Source organism: Trachemys scripta, chromosome 5 (assembly GCF_013100865.1).
Source record: "Trachemys scripta elegans isolate TJP31775 chromosome 5, CAS_Tse_1.0, whole genome shotgun sequence".
Lineage (NCBI taxonomy): Eukaryota > Metazoa > Chordata > Testudines > Emydidae > Trachemys > Trachemys scripta.
In genome coordinates, this window is record NC_048302.1 from 16190507 (window position 1) to 16211893 (window position 21387).

Sequence of the window (21387 nt, forward strand, 5' to 3'; positions counted from 1 at the left end):
CGTTGGGCCCAACTCAAGGAAGCAAGAAAGCAGGTGATGATCTTGTAGTTAAGACCCTGGACTAGGACTCAGGAGATTTGGGTTTTGTTCCTGGCTCTGATACTAATGTCCTGTGCGAACTTGAACAAGTCACTTCCCACAGCTGTGCCTGAGTTTCCCCACCTGTCAAATAGGGATCATGTGAGGATGAATTCATTAATATTTTGAGGTGGTAGATATTATGGTAATGGGTGGAGCCATGTTCAGATCTAGATGAGACTTCACAAAGGAGTGCAGTAACCAGTGGCCACAGAGCAGGAGTGTAATATTTTTGATCATTCATTCATAAAACCACCATTTAATGAAAAATCTTCAAATAAGAACCAGGCTACAGGCTAATTCATAGCTGTTTATTGTAAATCACTCATGAGTTTACATGTCATTAATGGCAAATGAACACTGTTAAACACCTGCTGGATGAAGTACAGAATAAGGACAATTCTTTTATATTGGCATCATTTGAAAAACAAAACTAAAGAAAACCCGAACAAACCCAAAAGAACTGAGTTTGGTTTTAAAATTGTACATCTTTCCTGAAAATAACTAGGCCTGATTCTCATTTATATTAAGGCCATCTTTCCCCTCCTCCCTTTGCAGTGTAAATGGGCGTGAAAGTGGGCATGCACACTGCCAGAACAGGGCAAAGGGAATCTCAGGCCTGGGCTACACTACAAAATTAGACTGGTTTAACAATGTGAAAAATCCACACACCCCCAAGTGCATAGTTAAGCTGACCAAAGTTCTCGTGTAGACAACGCTAGGTTGATAGAAGAATTCTTCCATCGAGCGAGCTACTGCCTCTCGGGGAGGTGGAGTACAGTACCTAACCCCTCCCATCAGCATAGGCAGTGTCTACACTGAAGCGGGGCAGCTGTAGCATTTTAAGTGTAGACAAACCCTTAATGTAAATGAGAATCAGGCCCTCTGTCTTCAAAAGTGCTCCAGTGCAGACAACATAAAGCCTTTCTCCTGCACTGGCTACCATCTAACACAAAGGGCTGTAGGTCCCAAGACATGCTGCTTTTAAAAGGCAACTGTTAAATCCAGAAGCTACATAACTTTAAAAAATATATATATTTTGCTCTGAAACCAATAGAGGCCACATGCAGTTGTAAGATTAGGAAAAACTGTGATCTAGATAAAGGCCAGGTTTTAAAGACCTGATAGTGAAAGCTGGAAAAAAAAATGAAGACACCTATTGTGCAGAAGTAGCTAAAATATGCATGCAGCAGTGGCTGTGACCTGTTAGAATATAAATTAGGTCTCCAAACATTTAAATCGAAGCTTTTTTTTTGGTTTAAGACATAGTTGAGCAGTATATCTTTACAAGTTACAACGTTTATGTGACAATGAATGAATCAGCTGAGCATGGCATCAGTTTGTATTTTGGCTTGTATAATGTGTAGCGTTTAACACAAAAGCCTGCTTAGCAATAAATTAATTTTATATAAACAAAGACAGTGGAGCAAGGGTCTTGCAAACAGAAATAAGAAAACAGATTTTCAGACAAACATCTTTTTTAAAACGGATTTTTCCCCCAGTATAGGGGATTTTTTAAACATTCTTTTCTGTTTGTTTTTGTAACAGCATATCAGGCCCTATCCCCAACCCCCCAAAAAATTATGTCTCAAAGCATGTTTGGTTGTCTAGTAAAAACAAAAACAAACATTCACCTGAACCGCACTTTGAAAGGATAGTTAATTCCTCCATCTTGCCAGGGTTAACACGAACAAGCATATTACAGTGTACACTGGACTTAAACTAGAATGACTAAAATCAAAGATCTAGGATGTTTAACACTAATATTAAATAATATCCAATATTTTTTACACTTAATAGTCTGGGATTTGGACATAAGACATCTAATAGGAAAAAAAATTGGGACTAAATTCACCCCTGACATAAAGCCACTAAAGTCAATGGAGTTATCCCAGGGATTAATGTAGCCCATTTTATCTGAAAAAAAAACCCAAAAACTACTTTTCTCAAAGAAAAAATACACGCGCGCACACACACACACAGACACACGACAGCATAGATTTACACAGAAACGTTACATTTTCAAGCACTGCCATCACCAGTCCTCTCTTTGCGGGCTAAGATCATCTCCTTGGGAGCCTGTTTTCGGTCAGTAACCAGCCCCAACCAGAACATGAAGTCAATGAACCATGTGGTTGGGTTGAATTTCAAGCCAAGCTCGCTGGCTGAATAATCAAATGGAAAGGTGTGATGGTAATTGTGGAAGCCTTCACCTAGAAAAACAAACAGAGATTTTAAGTGCAGTGGCCAACATATGTCTTGTGATTAGATAGATAGAAGATGTTCTACCCTGGTGTAACCCTGTACCTGTAACATGTTCTACCTTGGTGTAACCCCACCAGGTGCATCATTGATTTAAAATGCAGAGAGAGAAAAAGTTGCAGGATCATGGCCTCATCTATCTAACTATGGCTTCCCTATATGCAAAAGTTGCATCAGTTTCACAAATACTGGCTTTTACATTGATTTAGTTAAACTGGACAAACTGCAGTGTGGATACTCATCTCAATTTACAACTGGTTTACACTGATGTAGTTTAATTCAGTTCACATGAAGCTACATCTATATCTATGTGAGATTTCTGTAGCAAACTTGGTCCTCACATCAATAAAGTACATTGTGGTTTTGCTTCCCCCATTGAGAGGGGGCAACAAAGACATTTGACAAACAATCCCCTATTGCTAAACCACATGACGGAAAACAAGAAGGGAATGGGGTGCCTACTTCACACAAGGTCTGAGGAGAGAGGAAGGGGCAATTAACCCTGAGACAGGCTGCACAGGGAGGTGGGGAGAGAAGAGTCAGGGCTGAAACTTTTAGTTGATGATGAAGCCCATCTGAGCAAGAGGCAGGCTAAGCTGCTCTAAATCCAGGAATTAGAAAATAAGAAGGGGACTGCAGTAACTTTCTGGGCTTAGAGAGGGAAAGGAACAAATGGGAGGGGAGATTAGAAGCCCTGGGATCTTAGCCCTGAGGGAAGGGAGTACCTAGATGAGGGTGGAGAAGGAGCCGGATAGAGGTGAAGTAGGATGCAGCTCAGGGAAACAGCAGCAAGGTCTGGGACAGTGCAAACCTTGCCCGCTGGTTGTAGAGTCCCTGGGTTGGAACCCGGAGTAGAGGGCGGGCCTGGGTTCCCCTACCAGCCACTGGGGAAGTGGAAAAGACTGGGCAGTGGAGCAGAAGACTGCTTGAGACAGTTTGTCCAGTAGGACTTTGAGACCCTGGAAGAGGAGGACTACAGTGACCTGGCCAGAGGACCCAGCCATGACGAGAGAGCACCCTGAGGGATGGAGGGGCAGTAACCTGACTCCAGAGAGAGAATGAGACCATGGGGTGAGAAACTGAAGGAAGGGGCGTCAGACTGGTCATGAGCTAATCCCCAGTGGTGGCCACAGGGAGGTGCCCCCGCAAACCCCGTGGCAGGAGTGATCCAACGTGATATTACAAGGATGCCTCCAGATGAGAATGACTGAAGAAGTTCCCTTTCGGCCCTAACACACCAGAGAATTGGCCTATTCCAAGGCTGTCACAAATGAACCAGAAGGATCCACTGTTGAAAACAGCTTGACTGCTATCTCTTTTCAGCTCAACTGAGACTTGAGGCTCAATCATACCTCTGTAACAGGGCGGTGCAAGGTTTTTGTCTCACACACGCTATAAGCTAAACTGGTTTCAATACTGGTTCCAGTCTCCCATTCCTTACACCCTTTGGCAGCATCCAGCCCAGCTATTAGACGGGACATGCTGCCGTCAGCCAGAGTCCCACACATGTATCTGAAGCAGAGCATTGGGGGTTGGATTAGATGACCTCCTGAGGTCTCTTCCAACCCTAATCTTCTATCATTCTATGAGCCCAAAAGAGTAAGTTTAGCATTCCGAGGGCAATAGCTCAGGTTCCCTGTCAAATATCTCGCTGCTGAATGGATGTTTCAGTTAAGGTAACAGAGAGGAGTGTAGCGCCTCTTCCCTAACAGGGCTTGTGTCATACGCTGGTGGAACTCTTAAGACAGTTATAAGAGAGAGGGTTAAAAACTGTGCAGCAGCAGGGAGCCGAGAAAACCTGCTGTGAGAGAGAGTAGAGGAGTCAGGCTGAGGTGAGAGCAGAGATAAGCTCCCTGACTTCCTTTCTATTACAGAAAAAATTGTACATCCCTTGTGGCAGCTAATAACCCTTCCTATCCATTTCATTGCAGCACTTGTTCAAGAGGAATATGGACAGGCCCTGACATTTGCACTCAAGGGTCTCGGACATTCATGCGGTATTTACGTGTGGCAACGGCACGACTGACTGTCAAAATAGCCACTATGTCTATTCAAATAATAAGAGAAGAGGATAATCGTATGGCGTGAGGCTTCAATTAATGGTGGGTTAGCCCTGGGAAGTGGGAAATATCCATTTTTATTTTAGAGTAGCAGGTCAGAGCTTTAGTTTTGGGACACAGATGTGTGCCGTCCAGTCGGCAAAATTATTGTGATTAAAAGGGAAGGAGGAGGAGGAGATAGATGATCACAAGCTCAGCAGCACTGATAGTGGGAAGAGCAGAAGTCAGGTTCAATTATGTATGATGAATACAGAGGCTAAGATGGTCCAAAGTAGGTACCTCATAGGAACCTAAATCCATACTTGAAATCTAAGGGTGGAATTTTTAATGACTTCCCAACCTGTGGCAACCTCTACATCATCACCTATTACTGTTCTCATTGGGAGGAACTGTCCAAGGAAACAGAAAAAAGAAACCTGATTTCAGACATTTAACGCCTATACTGTACAGGACCCCTACCTAGGCGGGGACCAGAAGCAGGCAACACAAACTAAAGTTGAGGATGATCAACGCAAGATTTGCCGCTAACAACCAACCAACAATATACAACCTCATTAGTGACAAAGCACACAATATAGCCTGCATCCCCAAGGCCTGGCTGGATAATATTGCAGCAAGCCCTGTGCTAGCGCACCTTGTTCCCCCAGGATACTCAGTACATCACAGACCTAGACAGGACAAGAAGGCAGATGGCCCTGCCTTCATCTTCTCAGCAAACATCCAATGCAAGAGATGTGCCTCACGTAAGACAATTTCATTTGAATTGATGCATCTGGCAGTCGAAACCAGACCCAAAGCTAACATAGGTTTTATGCTCATTTACAAACCAGCACAGATTAAATGATCCATAAAGGATCTGACCCCTTGTCAGTGATGGGGGTGAAATGCTGCTGACTTGTCATCCTGGGAGATTTCAACACACATATTCAACAAGGCCACTGATGCCAAAGCCCCCAAACTCATCTTCTTACTTGCCACCCTAGGATGTAAACAGGTCACCTCTGATCCAACCCACGCGGCTGGTCACACTTTGGACCTGTTTTTTGACCTAGATGTCAAAAATGGAGGACATCACAACCCAGCCACTATCTTAGACAGATGATCACCTCACAAAGGCAGTGGTCAGAGACCTTCCAGCACCCAGGCAACAAGAAGGTCCAGTGATCCTGATTCAACCACGAAGACTCATGGACTCCAACCAGTTCCAAAGCCTGCCAAAAGACAATAGTACTCCATCCACAGGACGAGGGGTTGAGAATCTAGTTACCATTCTAAAGTCAGCCACTGACACACTGGCTCCCACACGGCCCCTTCCTCCACATTGCTCACACATCTCCGTGGCTACTGGCGCCTTACGCTGGGTGAAGAGAGAGGGATGGAAATTTGAGTACTGATAGAAGCAAACAAAGGCTGATTCAGAGAGGATGCAACATAAATTCCTCAAAGTCTAGGCCGAGGCTATATTATAGGCCAAGAGAACCTTCCTATCAGCCTCCACTGTGGCTGCCAAATCCCTCCCCAAGCAGTTATCCAGGATGGTAGACAGCTTCATTAATCCTGAATGACGACGACCTGCTGTGGAGCTGAGCACTAAGTGCTGTGAAGATCTATCGTCCTACTTCACTGAAAACATCACGCACCGTTAGGAAGCCTTCTCAAACAGCTGGGATCCACTTCACCTCCACCCACCAACCAAACAGCCCACCTGCATTCCCAGCGTTCATTCGTCAAGAAATTCTCAACACCTTAAAGGAGTCTTAACCCAAGAGCTGTGAATCTGACCCATGCCCTTCCTGACTTGTGAAAGAGTCTTGAACAACTGGTGCCACTCCTGACTGAAATGATCAGTGCCTCATTCACAGAAGGAAACTTCCCTTCCTCCTTCAAACACACACTAGCCTAACCAATGCTGAACTAACCCACCCTGGATGCTTCGGTCCTAGCCAACTACCATCCACTGTCAGACCTCTCATTCCAAGCTCATAGACAAGCTAGCAAAAGGTGAACGACAAGCTCATGTAACTGAAGCCAACGTCCTAGACCATCTCATTCTGGATTCAGGCCAGGACAAAACCAAAACTGCCCTAGTGGCACTTTTGGATGATCTCCTCCTGCCAGCGGATAGAGGACAGAAAGATCCATTCTCATTCTCCTGGATTTCTTGACAGGATTCCACAATGTTGACTGAGATTCTGTTGTCTCGCCTGAGAGAGATGGCAGGGATCCAGGGTAACATGCTAAAATGTCTTAAGCTCTTTCTGGAGGGATGCATCCAACAAGTAGTGCAGGGAAACTGCACCTCCTACCAGACTACTCACATGTGGAATTCCACAAGGATCAGTTCTCTCTCCAATCCTTTTCAACATCTACAGGCAACCATATTCACACACATGACCACAGCACTACCACCAAGAGGGCCTAGTCCTTGGATAAGATCAGCTCACGGGTGAAGAACAGCTAGCTGACGCTGACCCTGAGCAAGACAGAGGTGATGCTAATGGGCAGAGGAAAGTATCTTGAAGAGCTTTCAGCTATGGTGCAGTCTTCATTGGTTGAAGATACACACCCACTCCCTCCATAACTGTAATAAGTGTTTCATAACTGAGTGCCATGGGAGTGCCTGGCCAGTTGGTGAAATGGATTTAGTTTAGTGTCCCTTGTGAGAGGAGAGAGACAGGGCTCAGGTGTAACAAACACACAAGGAATCTTTACTTAGGACACTCATGGCTTTGCTGTCTGGCTCACAGACTGTGCTGCACAGGATTACTGCAGACAGACTGCCTAACTCCTGGCCAGGATTAAACACTCAAGGAATGGATTGTTGACTATCCTTTGTGCATGGTTCTAGTGGCTGCTCTGTTTGCAGTGAAAGGAAATCCCACTGCTAGCTAGAGCTCGGCAATGCGCAAAGTAACCCAGGTTAAAGCTTCAGAGAGACATTTTGCCTGGTACTCACCAATTGCTCCTAAAGTGACAAATGCATTCTGCCGGGGGCTGATGTACTTGTCGTAGGGTCGATTGCCGTACATGTGAGCCGCGCTGTTGACCAGCCAGGTGACGTTGAGAGAGACGGTGTAACGAAGGATGGAAGCAAGGAAGTAGGAATTCCACAGACTCTCCCCCCAGAGGTACCAGGGCACCAGGGTGGGGATCACAAAGCACATTAGCACTACCGAACTCTTATAGTACCTACAGGGAGAGAAAGGGACAAGAACAACAACATTACTGTGACAGGAGGGGGAGCTGCATGGTTACTGAACTGGACTAGGATTCATGATACTTGAGTTCAATTTCTATCTCTGCTACAGACTCCTGGTGGCTCTCTGTGTAGCAGGTCATTTCATCTCTCTGTGTCTGGATTCCTCATCTGTAAAATGGGAATAATAGTACTTCATTTGGCCTAGTAGTCTATTTAGATAGTAAGCTTTTGGGGCAGGGGCTGTCTCTTGCTATGTGTGTGTACTGTGGCTAGCATGATGGGACCCTGAGCTCATTCAAGGTCTCTCGGTGTTATTATTATTATTTATATTACAGTAATAATATATAAAAATATATTTTAAATGAAAATCTGGCATGCAGTTCCTGTAACTCCTCCTTTTCTCTAAGCCTTGTACAGAGCTAGTTGAGAGATTTATTTTCTTTAATAGAGAAGAACATCTGTATATTTCACTGGCTATTGGGCGGTTTACTCACTTGGTGCTGAACCATGAAGTTTTAACTCATTTCTGATAGCCATATGTGCTAGTGTTGCCTAGTGGACAGAGCATGGGAGTAGCATTAAGGAGGTCTTGGGTTAGTCCCAGCTTTGCCACTGGCTTTCTGCATGACCTTGGGCAAGTCACTTCACCACTCCGTGCCTCAGTTTCCCCATGTGTAAAGTGGAGGTAAGATGATCTATGGATGAGAAGCCTTATGTAAAAGAAAGGTATTATTATTATTATACCAAAGAAAGTTCACTGGAACAGAACTGCAGCAGATGAGGAGCCCTGCAGATTATCAACTCACTCCAGCAGGGGAAAAACAGTCTAAAATCTAGCTGGTTTTCCAAACTGAAACAAATAGCATCAGAGCAGATGTTAGCTGCATTCAGCCATTTGGACCTTAATTTGTTTTTGCACAAAAAAACTGGTGCTGACTTAAAGTAAAGTAAATGCAATCTGCCCTCAATTTTACCTTCAAGTGCAGATTTCGGCTTTATTAACACAGAGAACATTTTCAGACCATTATTCAGAATACTCAGAAACAGTTGCCAGCAACCATCATGCATTAGGAAGGTAACAAACAATTTTTCATTCTTAAAAGCTTGTTTCCTCTCTCCCTTTCTCCCTGCCTTTGTGGTTATGTTTCCAACAGCCCACTCCAAAAAAAAGTGTGAAGATTAATTACTCATGAGTGGTAAGGCCAATACACCGCTTGTTAAATGTCAGGAGCTTTTCTGTTCCTCCACAAGAATGTTAGTAGTGGAGCGCTCTGTAGTTTTGTTTCAGTTCTCTCCTTGCCTATTTGTCAGCTGCTGTCAATAGGCTACATGGAAGATGTGTCGGCTTTTAATGGTAAATTGTGCAGGCTGACTAAAAGAGGAATAATTAAAAGACTTTGCTGAAGGGGAAAAAAATTACCATAAAATTGCAGCTGTTTTCTGTCAGAATGAAAATTGCATTCAACATTAATCTGTCTACGGGGAAAAGACAGGTAACGTCGGCTAAGCCGGGGGAAGGCTGAACGCAGCAGGGGAAGTTCCAGATATGCATAACTCGCTTGTTTTGTGTTTCAAGGGGAAAAAGGACTGTGATTCAAGGTTCTGTGACAGTCAGAGTATTTAAAGGCATAAATTACAATTGATCAAAATACTGGAGCTCAAACTGTACAGCGCAAACCCCCCGTCTGAACACCCTGGAACTTTGCGAAAGTTCCACTTTGGCTGCAAACTTTGCAGCTGGGGCCTGTCTCTATGAAATGCACCAAAGACCATTTGCCCGATGTCCCAGAATGGCAATTAAGGTATATCAGCTGGGCTGGACTGCCCAACTACATTTGTGTCAAATGCACTATTATCCTACAGCTAGTGAAGATTCTTCTTGAGCGCCATCTGTAGGAAGCACTGGTTTTGGAGCAGGGATATTGGCGTTCTCTCCCCACTCCTGCATAAAGCACCAAACAACTGCAGCAGCAGAGTGAAAACAGCCGTGAATAAAAGTCTTAAGAGGCTACAGGTCTGTTACAATACATATGAAAGTTCTGACTAGGCACATTGAGCCCTGATTAATGTCCCTAGCAAATCACAACTTGCACTGGCAGTGATCCCATGCCCTTAGGTCTGCTAATCACTTGAGATTAGCAATAGGATGGACCGAGAACTTTGATGCTAAGCAAATAGCACAGATTCAATAAGAGGAGAATTATTATGCAGGTTCATGTTTGTCGATATTTTGGTATTGAAGCACGTTGAGCATGTTGGCCATTGGCACGGTTTTTATTTTCACTTCCACTACTCAGACCACAAAGGCACAAACTCCTCCATAAAGGAAGAAGAAAATTAGAAGATCTGCTCTAGCTCAAGCAGAAGTGAAGGGCAAGAATTACTGGGAGAGGTTCTATGGCCTACATTAGAAGTCAGACCAGACCATAATGGTTCCTTCTGGCTTCAAAACCTGACTGAAAATTCTGTCATTTAAGTGGGTAACACAGGTGTAACTGCAAGAGAAGATTTTAGCCTTTTATTTTTGTTTTTTTAAATCTTCTGGCAGCGAGGCTGATTTGATTGGGCACCAAGTCCCACAGAACAAACCGCACTGGGCCTGAATTTGTCTACCTGGCTATAAAAGTAGGGCCTTAGCCAGCACCCACTGAAATCAGTGGGAGGCCTTCTATTGACTTCAATAGGCAATGTATCATCATCAAAATCTTTTACTTGATTTGTGGTAGCACCGAGGGTCCCCAGTCACAGACCACGGCTCCACTGTGCAAGGCCTTGTACAAACACAGACCAAAAAGACAATCCATGCCCCGAGAAACTTACAATCCAAGTCATGTCTGCGGTCCCCCCACTTCTTTATTTTTAAATTATTTGTATTCTCACATAATGCAAAAATAGAGGAGGGATTTTCCAGTGAAAATCACCCCTTTGCTGAGACTGCACAGAAGATTTCAGTCCCCCCCCCGGGACATTTTGGAGACAATTATAGGCAAATGTAAAGAAGAGATTATAAAACAGAGGCAGATATAGACCAGGTGTATGAAGGTGCAACTTCAATGAAGGCCAGGGGTTCGCACCCATTTACTTTCAATCAAGCCCCCAAATCTATATGCAGCTGTAATTCTGACTGATCTATTTCTTCCTCAGAATTTCATGAGGGAAAGTAGTTTTCAAAGCCCTGCAATGTGACAACTTGCTCCAACAGTTCAGCCAAGTTTGTATGATCAAATGTGGGGGCTGGGGAAGGGGAACAAGACACACACACACACACACACACAGAGGCATGGAGGAAATAAAGCTGAATAGTGCAAGAGGCAAAAACAAAGGGAGAGCAGGATGATAAGTGAAGCAGAATGCTAAACTAAGCCAGGAGGGAGGCAGAAAGGGCGGCGGCGGGGGAGGGGGGAGGGGAGAGAAACGAATAGGGTTCCCAACTTTCTGATTGCCGAAAACCAAGCATCCTTGCCCTGCCCCTTCTCCGAGGCCCCACCCCTGCCCTGCCCCTTCTCCCTCCGTCGCCTGCTCACTCCCACTCTTGCTCAGGTGCTCGTTTTCACCAGGCTGAGACAGGCCGCTGGGCTGGAGAAGTGGGTGAGGGCTCCAGCTGGGAGTGCAGGCTCTGGGATGTGGCCGGGGATGAGGGGTTTGGGCTGCAGGACGGGGCTCCGGGGTTCAGAGTGTGGGAGGAGGTGTGGGCTATGGGAGGGAGTTTGTGTGTGAGAGTTCTGAGCTGGGTCAGGGGGTTGGGGCGCGGGAGGGGGTGAGGGATGCAGGCTCCGGGCAGCTCTTATTGCAAGCGGTTCCCGGAAGTCCAGCTCCTAGGCGGAGGTGTGGCCATGGGGTCTCCATGTGCTACCCCCTTACTCAGATGCTGCCCTTGCAGCTCTCATTGGCTGTGGTTCCTGGCCAATGGGAGCTGCAGAGCCGGCACCTGGGGCAGGGGCAGCGTGCAGAGCTCCCATGGCTGCCCCCCAGCTGGAGGGACATGTTGCTGTTTCCAGGAGCCATGCGGAACCGGGTAGGGATGGGAACCTGCCTGTCCTGCTGCGCGACCGACCGGACATTTAATGGCCTGGTTGGCGGTGCTGACTGGAGCCACCAGGATCCCTTTTCGACCGGGGGTGTTCCAGTCAAAAACCTAACACCTGGCAACCCTAGAAAGGAGGGTGAATGGCAGAAAGAGTATAATGTGACAAAGGAGCCGGCAAGCCATGTGGAATGATTCAATAGAGAGAGGAGCAGCAAAGAGGCCCAAGAGGTGGGGAGACGAAGAGAGACAGATAGAAGATAATGCGCAATAAGTTGGAGAACAGGCCAAGAATACCTGAATAGTCTGAAGACAAAACAAAATCAGGGGCTGGCAAGAGAATGTAAAGGTGCCACAGGCAAGCCTGCATAGCAGGGTAACGCGTTGTGTCACACAAGGGCTCGGCACTGGAGAATGAGAGGCAAGTTATTCTCAGACTGACAGGCAAAGGGATCCCTGGCTCAGCGTCCCTCGGTGCTTAAAATTGTGGGGGGAGGGTTGCAAGGGGTCACACAGAGACCTGGCAAAAACCAGAATTTTAAAAAAACAAGATGGGTCATTGAGGGGAACTCTTTATAGTCTTCCCGAAGTTGCTGCCCCCAGATTATGACACACACACACACACACACACACACACACACACACACACACACACTTTTTTCAGGACACTTTAAGCACTAGTATCCCTCTGAACTGGGCCTCATCAGACAGGGCACCTCTTATTTTTAACCCAGATTTACCCCCGTCCATGCTGATCTCACAATATCTTGCTTACATTACTGTAAAACAGTGGCACCAGAAATGCAGCTGTCACTGAGGCAACATTATTGTTAGACCTGATCCAAAATTAAAATAAAGAAAAACATTTTAAAGTTGTTTTTATTTTGCCAGGATCAAAATGGGTCCATTTTAATTTTTGTGGGGTTTTTTGTTTGTTTGTTTATCAAGATGGTTATCAAAATGTTGATAGAAGATTTTTATTTATCAACAATGTAGGTTTCAGCAAATGGAATGTGCCACTACACATTTCAACAAAAAATGCAATTCAAATTTCAGTTTAAAAAAACCCACAAACATTTTAGCAAAAAGTTAAATGGTGTCAGTAATGGTGACATTTTTTTGCAAAAAAATGTGGTTTAAAAAGTCAGCCATTTTACAAGGAAAATAAGTTCTTACTTGAAATCTTTTGGCCAGTTCTAATGACTACTTGTGCAAGATAAGTGACCCTCCCTTTCCTGCAAACGCCGAGCACGATTGTGTGTGTGTGTGTGTACGTCCTTCATTTTGATCTTTTGTCCCATGTTGTGCAGTTAAGGGCCAGAGATTGTTGTACCTTTACTCACAGAGAATTGTACCTTACACCAGGCGTTCTCAATCTTTTTCTTTCTGAGGCTCCCCAACAGGCTATAAAATCTCCACTGCCCACCTGTGCCACAACAACTGTTTTTTTGCATATAAAAGCCGGGGCCAGCATTAAGGGGTAGAAGCAGGGGAATTGCTCGGGGCACCACGCCACTGGGGGCACTGTGAAGCTAAGTTGCTCAGGCTTCGGTTTCAGCCCCGGGTGGTGGGGCCCGGGACCCCGGGCTGCAGTCCTGTGTGGCGGGGCTTTGGCTTTCTGCACTGGGCCCAAGTGAGTCTAACACCAGCCAGGCATGGTGGACCCCCTGAAACCTGCTTCAGCCCTTCAGGGGGCCCTGGGCCTCTGGTTGAGAACCACTGAGTAGTTTCATTGCAGTTAATGGAGTGGATTATTCATGGACTAAGGCACTACTCAGTGGGCCACGTTCTGCTCTCTGTTACACCAGTGTAAACGTAGAGTAGCGCCATTGAAATTAATGGTTTTACTCCAGATTTACATTAATGTAACTGACAATGGAATTGGACCCAGAATGAGTAAGGATGTCACCTAATCCGGTCCTAAGAAATCCACTAGAGAGGTACAATTCAATATTATTATGACCAATCAGACTTCTTTGTTTTTCCAGTAAGTAAATAATAAGCATCTGTTCTTACAACAATGTGGTGTTGACATAAACAGGTGCATGTTCCTGAGAAAGAGAAAATTTAAACTCTAAATTCACTAGACTAAATAGTCCAAAACTCAACTGTCAAATCCAGAGCAATATCACTTGCTAAGACAATCTTCCCTGCACAGAACTGTACCTTATGCCACAGTTATATAAGCACTACAGAAATGCCTGTCTGAGACGGGACATGATTCACTCATGCAAAGGGGAGAAGACAATGATGGAAGCTCAAATACACTGCAAAGGAGACTTTGCATAGTCCTGGGGAATTCTCCACTGCTCTCCAAAAAGCAACTAAAACAACTAGACCAAAGCACTGCATCAGTTTCATCCCTGGTCCAGTCCCATTGACCAGCGATTCGTTCAGCCCTTCCTGGGCGTTTTTGCAATGCGAAGACAGGCATGACTGCCCTCTCTTCCCAGTAGTGTCCAAAAATAACACTCTGGTTACCAAACAGAATTGATCCAATCTGCCTTTTAGAACTCAACCCTGGGAATAGTGCCTACATCCTAGGCAGTAATTACTCATCATAGAAAATATTATAATTTCAATATAGGCGGAAACATCCAGATCAGTATCCGCTACCATAGTGATGATAATGGACTGGGGAAGGCTGCAGTCTGGTCTGTACGAACCCAGCGGGCCAAGCTGATGACATCTCATTTTATAAAGGAATTAAGGTACTGGGAGAGACAGCAGTTCAGCTCGACTGGGTCCCGTGGGCCGGGTTGGTGATCATTGGATAATTCAGACAGAGAGATATGTTTTATTCCCCACGGAGGCAGTTAATGATGATCAGGTTTACTGGATTCTATCAATGAATGCAATAAAAGATGCAGACTTTTTTTTTCCCCTCCTCTGGTGTTTTTGGAAGAGGGGAAGGTAAGAAAGGGGCAGTTTGCTCCGGCAAGGGGGTCTGGGAGTAAGAGCTTGCGGGACTGATCTCCTGGTACCCAACAGGTTACCACTGCGTGGGGTGGGCTCTACTATTTCCAGACAAGTTTAGGGAAGGGCATGTTGGGGAGGAAAGAAAAGGGAAGTATAAAACAACGTATCAAAACCAGACTAAGTGGAAACAGCCCCGCCCCCCCAAACCTCTGCTCAGATCCCCGCTTGGGAGCAGTTCCAGAGCGTTCACTTACTTTCTTTGAAACCGCACAACAGGGTCATCCAGCAGGTCAGTGAAATCCAGCTTCCTCCCTTTTTCTATGACATCGCGATGCTTGCGGACAAAGAGCCAGCCGATGTGGGAGAAGAAGAAGCCACGACATGCATTGTGGGGGTCAGCATCCGTCTCCGAGTACTTGTGATGCACCCGGTGGTCTCGACACCACTCAAAAAGGTCATTCTGTGGAGACAGCCAGGGAGGGGTGAGAGATACAGACTTGGCATAATGACTTTGGTAACACCTTATCTCATCCCCTCCACCCTCCAACCACACCCTAATATATTTGAACCGCAGAAATGATTCTCTGAATTGGCTAAGAAAAATAAATCACGTCAGATTAAATCAGGGATTGAAACCACTAGGGAAAATGTGTGTTTATATACACAGAGGGTTGGCACTCGTATAGCCAGACCCTGCTGTTTCCTAGAATCATAAAAGATTAGGGTTGGAAGAGACCTCAGGAGGTCATCTAGTCCAACCCCCTACTCAAAGCGGGACCAACCCCAACTAAATCATCCCAGCCAGGGCTTTGTCAAGCTGGGCCTTAAAAACCTCTAAGGATGGAGATTCCACCACCTCCCTAGGTAATCCATTCCAGTGCTTCACCACCCTCCTAGTGAAATAGTTTTTCCTAATATCTAACCTAGACCTCCCCCACTGCAACTTGAGACCATTGCTTCTTGTTCTGTCATCTGCCACCACTGAGAACAGCCTAGCTAAATCCTCTTCGGAATCCCCCTTCAGGTAGTTGAAGGCTGCTATCAAATTCCCCCTCACTCTTCTCTTCTGCAGACTAAATAAGCCCAGTTCCCTCAGCCTCTCCTCATAAGTCATGTGCCTGAGCCCCCTAATAATTTTTGTTGCCCTCTGCTGGGCTCTCTCCAAATGTGTTCTTTCTGTAGTGGGGGGCCCAAAACTGGACGCAGTACTCCAGACGTGGCCTTGCCAATGCCAAATAGAGGGGAATAATCACTTCCCTCAATCTGTTGGCAATGCTCCTACTAATACAGCCCAATATGCCATTAGCCTTCTTGGCAACTAGGGCACACTGCTGACTCATATTCAGCTTCTCGTCCACTGTAATCCCTAGGTCCTTTTCTGCAGAACTGCCACTTAGCCAGTTGGTCCCCAGCCTGTAGCAGTGCATGGGATTCTTCCGTCCTAAGTGCAGGACTCTGCACTTGTCCTTGTTGAACCTCATCAGATTTCTTTTGGCTCAATCCTCCAATTTGTCTAGGTCACTCTGGACCCTATGCCTACCCTCCAGCATATCTACCTCTCCTCCCATGCTTAGTGTCATCCACGAACTTGCTGAGGGTACAGTCCATCCCATCATCCAGATCATTAATGAAGATGTTGAACAAAACCAGGGCCAACCCCTGGAGCACTCCACTTGATACCGGCTGCCAACTAGACATCGAGCCGTTGATCACTACCCATTGAGCCCGACGATCTAGCCAGCTTTCTATCCACCTTATAGTCCATTCATCCAATCCATACTTTTGCAACTTGCTGGCAATAATACTGTGGGAGACCATATCAAAAGCGTTGCTAAAGTCAAGATATATCATCACGTCCACCACTTTCCCTATATCCACAGAACCAGTTATCTCATCATAGAAGACAATCAGGTTGGTTAGGCATGACTTGCCCTTGGTGAATCCATGTTGACTGTTCCTGATCACCTTCCTCTCCTCCAAGTGCTTCAAAATGGATTCCTTGAGGACCTGATCCATGATTTTTCCAGGGACTGAGGTGAGGCTGACTGGTGTGTAGTTCCCCGGATCCTCCTCCTTCCCTTTTTTAAAGATGGGCACTATATTTGCCTTTTTCCAATCATCTGGGACCTTCCCTGATTACCACAAGTTTTCAAAGATAATGGCCAATGGTTCTGCAATCACATCCGCCAACTTCCTCAGCACCCTCAGATGCATTAGACCCAGAGCCAGGGACTTGTGCATGTCCAGCTTTTCTAAATAGTGGTGAAAGAACAGGTTAAGGACTGAGCTTCTCACCTCCTCCCCATGCTGTGCTGCCCAGTGCAGCAGTCTGGGCGCTGACCTTGTTTGTGAAGACCAAGGCAAAAAAAGCATTGAGTACTTCAGCTTTTTCCACATTACCTGTCACTAGGGTCCCTCCCCCATTCAGTAAGGGTCCCACACTTTCCCTGACCACCTTCTTGTTGCTAACATATTTGTAGAAACCCTTCTTGTTACCCTTCACATCCCTTGCTAGCTGCAACTCCAATTGTGCTTTTGCCTTCCTGATTACACCCATGCATGCTCGAGCAATATTTTTATACTCCTCCCTAGTCATCTGTCCAAGTTTCCACTTCTTGTAAGCTTCCTTTTTGTGTTTAAGCTCACTGAAGATTTCTCTGTTAAGCCAAGCTGGTCGCCTGCCATATTTGCTATTCTTTCTGCACATCGGGATGGTTTGTTCCTGCCTCAATAAAAAAAAAAAAAGCCTTGGTAAAGGCTTTTTAAAAATACAGCCAGCTCTCCTGGACTCCTTTCCCCCTCATATTAGCCTCCCAGGGGATTCTGTCCATCTGTTCCCTGAGGGAGTCAGTCTGCTTTTCTGAAGTCCAGGCTCCATATTCTGCTGCTTTCCTTTCTTCCTTTTGTCAGGATCCTGAACTCAACCATCTCATGGTCACTGCTGCCCAGGTTGCCACCCACTTCTACTTCCCCTACCAATTCTTTCCAGTTTGTGAGCAGCAGGTCAAGAGAAGCACAGCCCCTAGTTGGTTCCTCCAGCACTTGCACCAGGACGTTGTCCCCAACACTCTCCAAAAACTTCCTGGATTGTCTGTGCACTGCTGTATTGCTCTCTCAGCAGATGTCAGGGTGATAGAAGTCCCCAGTGAGAACCAGGACCTGTGATCTGGAAATTTCTGTTAGTTGTCTGAAGAAAGCCTCGTCTACCTGCTCCACCTGGTCTGGTGGTCTATAGCAGTCGCCCATCACGACTTCACCCTTGTTGTTCTCGCCTCTAAACTTAACCCAAAGACTCTCAACAGGCTTTACTCCAGTTTCATACTGGAGCTCTGAGCAATCATACTGCTCCCTTACATACAGTGCAACTCCTCCACCTTTTCTCCCCTGCCTGTCCTTCCTGAACAGTTTATACCCATCCATGACAGTGCTCCACTCATATGAGCTACCCCACCAAGTCTCTGTTATTCCAATCACCTCATAGTTCCTTGACTGTGCCAGGACTTCCAATTCTTCCTGCTTGTTTCCCAGACTTCTTGCGTTCGTGTACAGGCACCTAACATAACTAGCCGATTGCCCTGGTTTCTTAGTATGAATCAGGAGGCCTCCCCTGTTGCACCCTCCTCCTTGTGTTTCCTCCCGGTATCCCACTTCCCCACTTACCTCTGGGCTTAGGTCACCATCCCCCAGCGAACCTAGTTTAAAGCCTTCCTCACTAGGTTAGCAAGTTTCCTTACCCAGAGGAACCAGCTCTGCAGTGGAAAGGAGGTGACCCTGCAGAAAGGATTTTACGACTGCATTCCTGGACCACTGTGGAGCTCAAGGGGTCCATTTCTCTTTCACCCTTGATATAAAATTGGCCCAAACCACAAAATTCAGAGATGGATTCAGCCTCTCCTAAAGTTGCTGGACTCCAGAGAGTTTTCATAGAGCCCATTATAGAGATGGGGCTTGTTGTGAAGTGTAGGTCTGGATTCAAGCTTCCCCAATGGTTGGCTTATTCCAATTTGGGGGGTTGATTCAGGCCCATCTCCAATCCTAGTAAAAAGGACACCAAGGAATTTGTTCAGTGTCAGAAAATAACCACCCATAGTGGCTGGTGCATCAAACGTATCCAGATAAAGGCAACAGAGACACTGGTGGTGCTGAAAGCCAGACAGTGTCCATCTTACTGAATTGAATGAGACACTCAACAAATCTGCCCTAATCTTGTCCTTCTTAGTGATTTCCAATAAGCCATACTGGAAAGTCACAACTGCTGCAGGCCCACAATAATACATCTCTTTCATCATGGACATTTTTCTTTCCCAGGATGCAGATTCACTGCCCTAGGAAGAAACGAGTGTTTGCAAGACCCAGAGCTGAAAGAAATCCGATTCACCTCCACCGTGGTTCCTGCAGACCAGTGGCCTAACTGGAGTTCATATCCATGAGAGAGCTCAGAGGATATTTTTTGAAGTTGGTTTTTCCTGCAGGTCTCTAAGACAGCAACATCTGGCCTGGAAACAGGTAACTCTCACTCTAAAAAACCATACTGCTGTTCTACTGCTGGAGGAGATGCAGCTGGGAGGATGGCTTATTGCCGAGTTCTGGTTTAGTTTGCTTTGCAATAGAGACAATGTCATTGTACTGTCCACAAACCAAACGATGGTACCTATTCATTACCATCCCACACATTATCCACTGCCTACAGCTCATCGTCATCAACTTCTCTAGGGACGAACGCAGCACAGAAAATGGGTCAGATCTTTTGAGGTGCCAACTACCTTCCTCTCTCATTGAACTTATCAGTTCAGCATCCTACAAGAGTTGGCCCAATATGTGACAACGGGCCAAAAAGACCTGAGAGAAGGAACAAACATCCCTATCCCTAGGCCAAAACAAAGCTTCAACAGAATTTTAAACTTCTTAGCTACCCGTAGCTTCAGCACCAACAAAAAACTGCCCACAGATATGCTGGAAAATTAAGGCTCAGAAAAGCCAAAGATGATTTTCACTCACTGGACTTTTGTCACTAGTTTTATTTTTATCTTGAGGTCTTTGTGAGAGTGACTTGGGAAGTCAGCTGTAATGATGGTTGTTGGAGGGAGACGGTAGGAAGTGTACCTGATTTAGGTATTAGAGTGCCTTTGTTATAGGATCTGTTTCCTTCATGTGCAAATGGGCTGGGACAAAAACCTTAGACCCAAAACTCCCCTGAACGTTGGATCTCAGGTCAGGATACAAATTACAGCTCAGGCTCACGTCTGCTCAAGCTGTCATGAGATATGAAGGTCAGTTAAAAGTCTGATGGCAAAGAATGGCTGTTAACAAGGTTACCTGTCCCATGGTCAAGCATGAATTCTAGAGCCACAGTTTTCAAGAGTGGGTATTTAAAGTGAGGCACTTGAAGGGACTGAAATACCATAAGTGGTCTGATTTTCAGTGGTCTTGAGCATCCATTGTCTGGACATCTCTGAAAATCAGGCCACTTATTAGGTGCCTAACTATAAATTTGGGCTCCTAACTTTAGGCCCCCCCCGTTTGACGATGTTAGTCTGTGCTCTCATCTATAGCAGTGTGTTAAGCAAAAACCATTCAGCAGAGCAGCCTCTTCTTTCTTCCCACTCTTGGCACGACGTGGAAGACAATACAGCATCCGCCATCCAAAGCAGCAAGTGTTTCAGGAAGGGCAATAGGATCATCCCTGTCAGCTGCAGCAGCTCTCTTTTCAGCAGGAGAAGAGAGCAGACAGACAGATGGGGGTTTCTGTGAAACATCCAGAATGAGGCAATAACAAAGAGAGTGTACGTTTCACCATTCTTGATGAAGAATGCAGTAAGTCCAAGAAGACAACTGCGTAGGTCCACATTTTGTGAACTGAGAAGCTTTCGTGGCCAGAGTTGGTAGACATCCACTGCCCTGTATATCAGCTGCCAACTTCTGAGAGACTGTATGGTGTGAATAAGTAGTACTGCTGAGGGAGACTGGGCCATAGAACCAAAGAACCTGCCTCAAATCTGTAAATTAAGAAAATTTCATCATCCTAAACTTGTATCTGGAAGACTTCCGGGACTGCACATAAATAACTCCTTTCAACCTCCGTTCCAGCAGAGAATTAAAGAACAAAGAGACACTGAAAAACTCAGCTAGATTATTGTCCCCAGACTATAGTAAAGTGAGACTAAGTGACATTTGTATGGGAATGTTAATGTAACAGTAACCACTGGAGTCCTGATTCCTGTCATGTGACAAGGGTATTAGTTTTTTTGTAACGTTAACCCATGTCAGGTGACTGGGACCAGCAAATACAAACAAGTCTCGTTCCAGCATTCCTGTCTGTCACACCTTTATTACATAATATCAGAAGAAAACTAAAGCTTTGGTGAAAATGAAGCATAGGAAGTCACCTGAACCTCAGTCTGGCTGACAACTATTGGAGATAGTTGCAGTGCTTCCAAATCTGTCAGGAAGCAAATAGCATTGCAGAGAAACCGCAGAGGCTGAAATCCTCCATAATGCTAAAAGGGGCAGGTCCAGAGGCACTGGAATTTTACATTACACTCCAGTGGGAGCAGGACGAGGCCTGAGGAGTGCTAGACAAAGTCATTTACAAATGACAAAAATGTCACTTGGGAAAGGCACATATTCTTTACTAAATGAAACTATCGATCACGATGTTAGAGGCCTACATAATAAAGCTAGTTGTGGGTTAGCCAACAACCAGCTCAAAGCAACGTTAGTGCAAGAAATTAACTTGGCTTTTCATAGACCAGTGGATATTTGCAGGGCTAGTGAAAAATGTGCTTCCCCAAATGAAAGTGTTAGTGAGCTGCGAAAGAGCTGAAGTGCATCTAATTAAAAAATGC

At 45.6% G+C, this 21387-nt stretch overlaps 1 protein-coding gene across 1 annotated transcript in view; it reads right to left on the reverse strand.

Annotated features, from left to right (window-relative positions):
• Window positions 1-890: 890 nt before the first annotated feature.
• SCD5 (stearoyl-CoA desaturase 5) overlaps window positions 891-21387 on the reverse strand; it is a 69324-nt gene continuing 48827 nt past the window's right edge. Inside the window, exons 3-5 of the mRNA XM_034772446.1 lie at window positions 14797-15002; window positions 7357-7589; window positions 891-2291 (exon numbers count right to left, since the gene is read on the reverse strand). Of these exons, the coding sequence (XP_034628337.1) occupies window positions 2101-2291; window positions 7357-7589; window positions 14797-15002 (630 nt within the window). The 3' untranslated portion in view covers window positions 891-2100. The remainder of the gene's footprint in view (window positions 2292-7356; window positions 7590-14796; window positions 15003-21387) is intronic.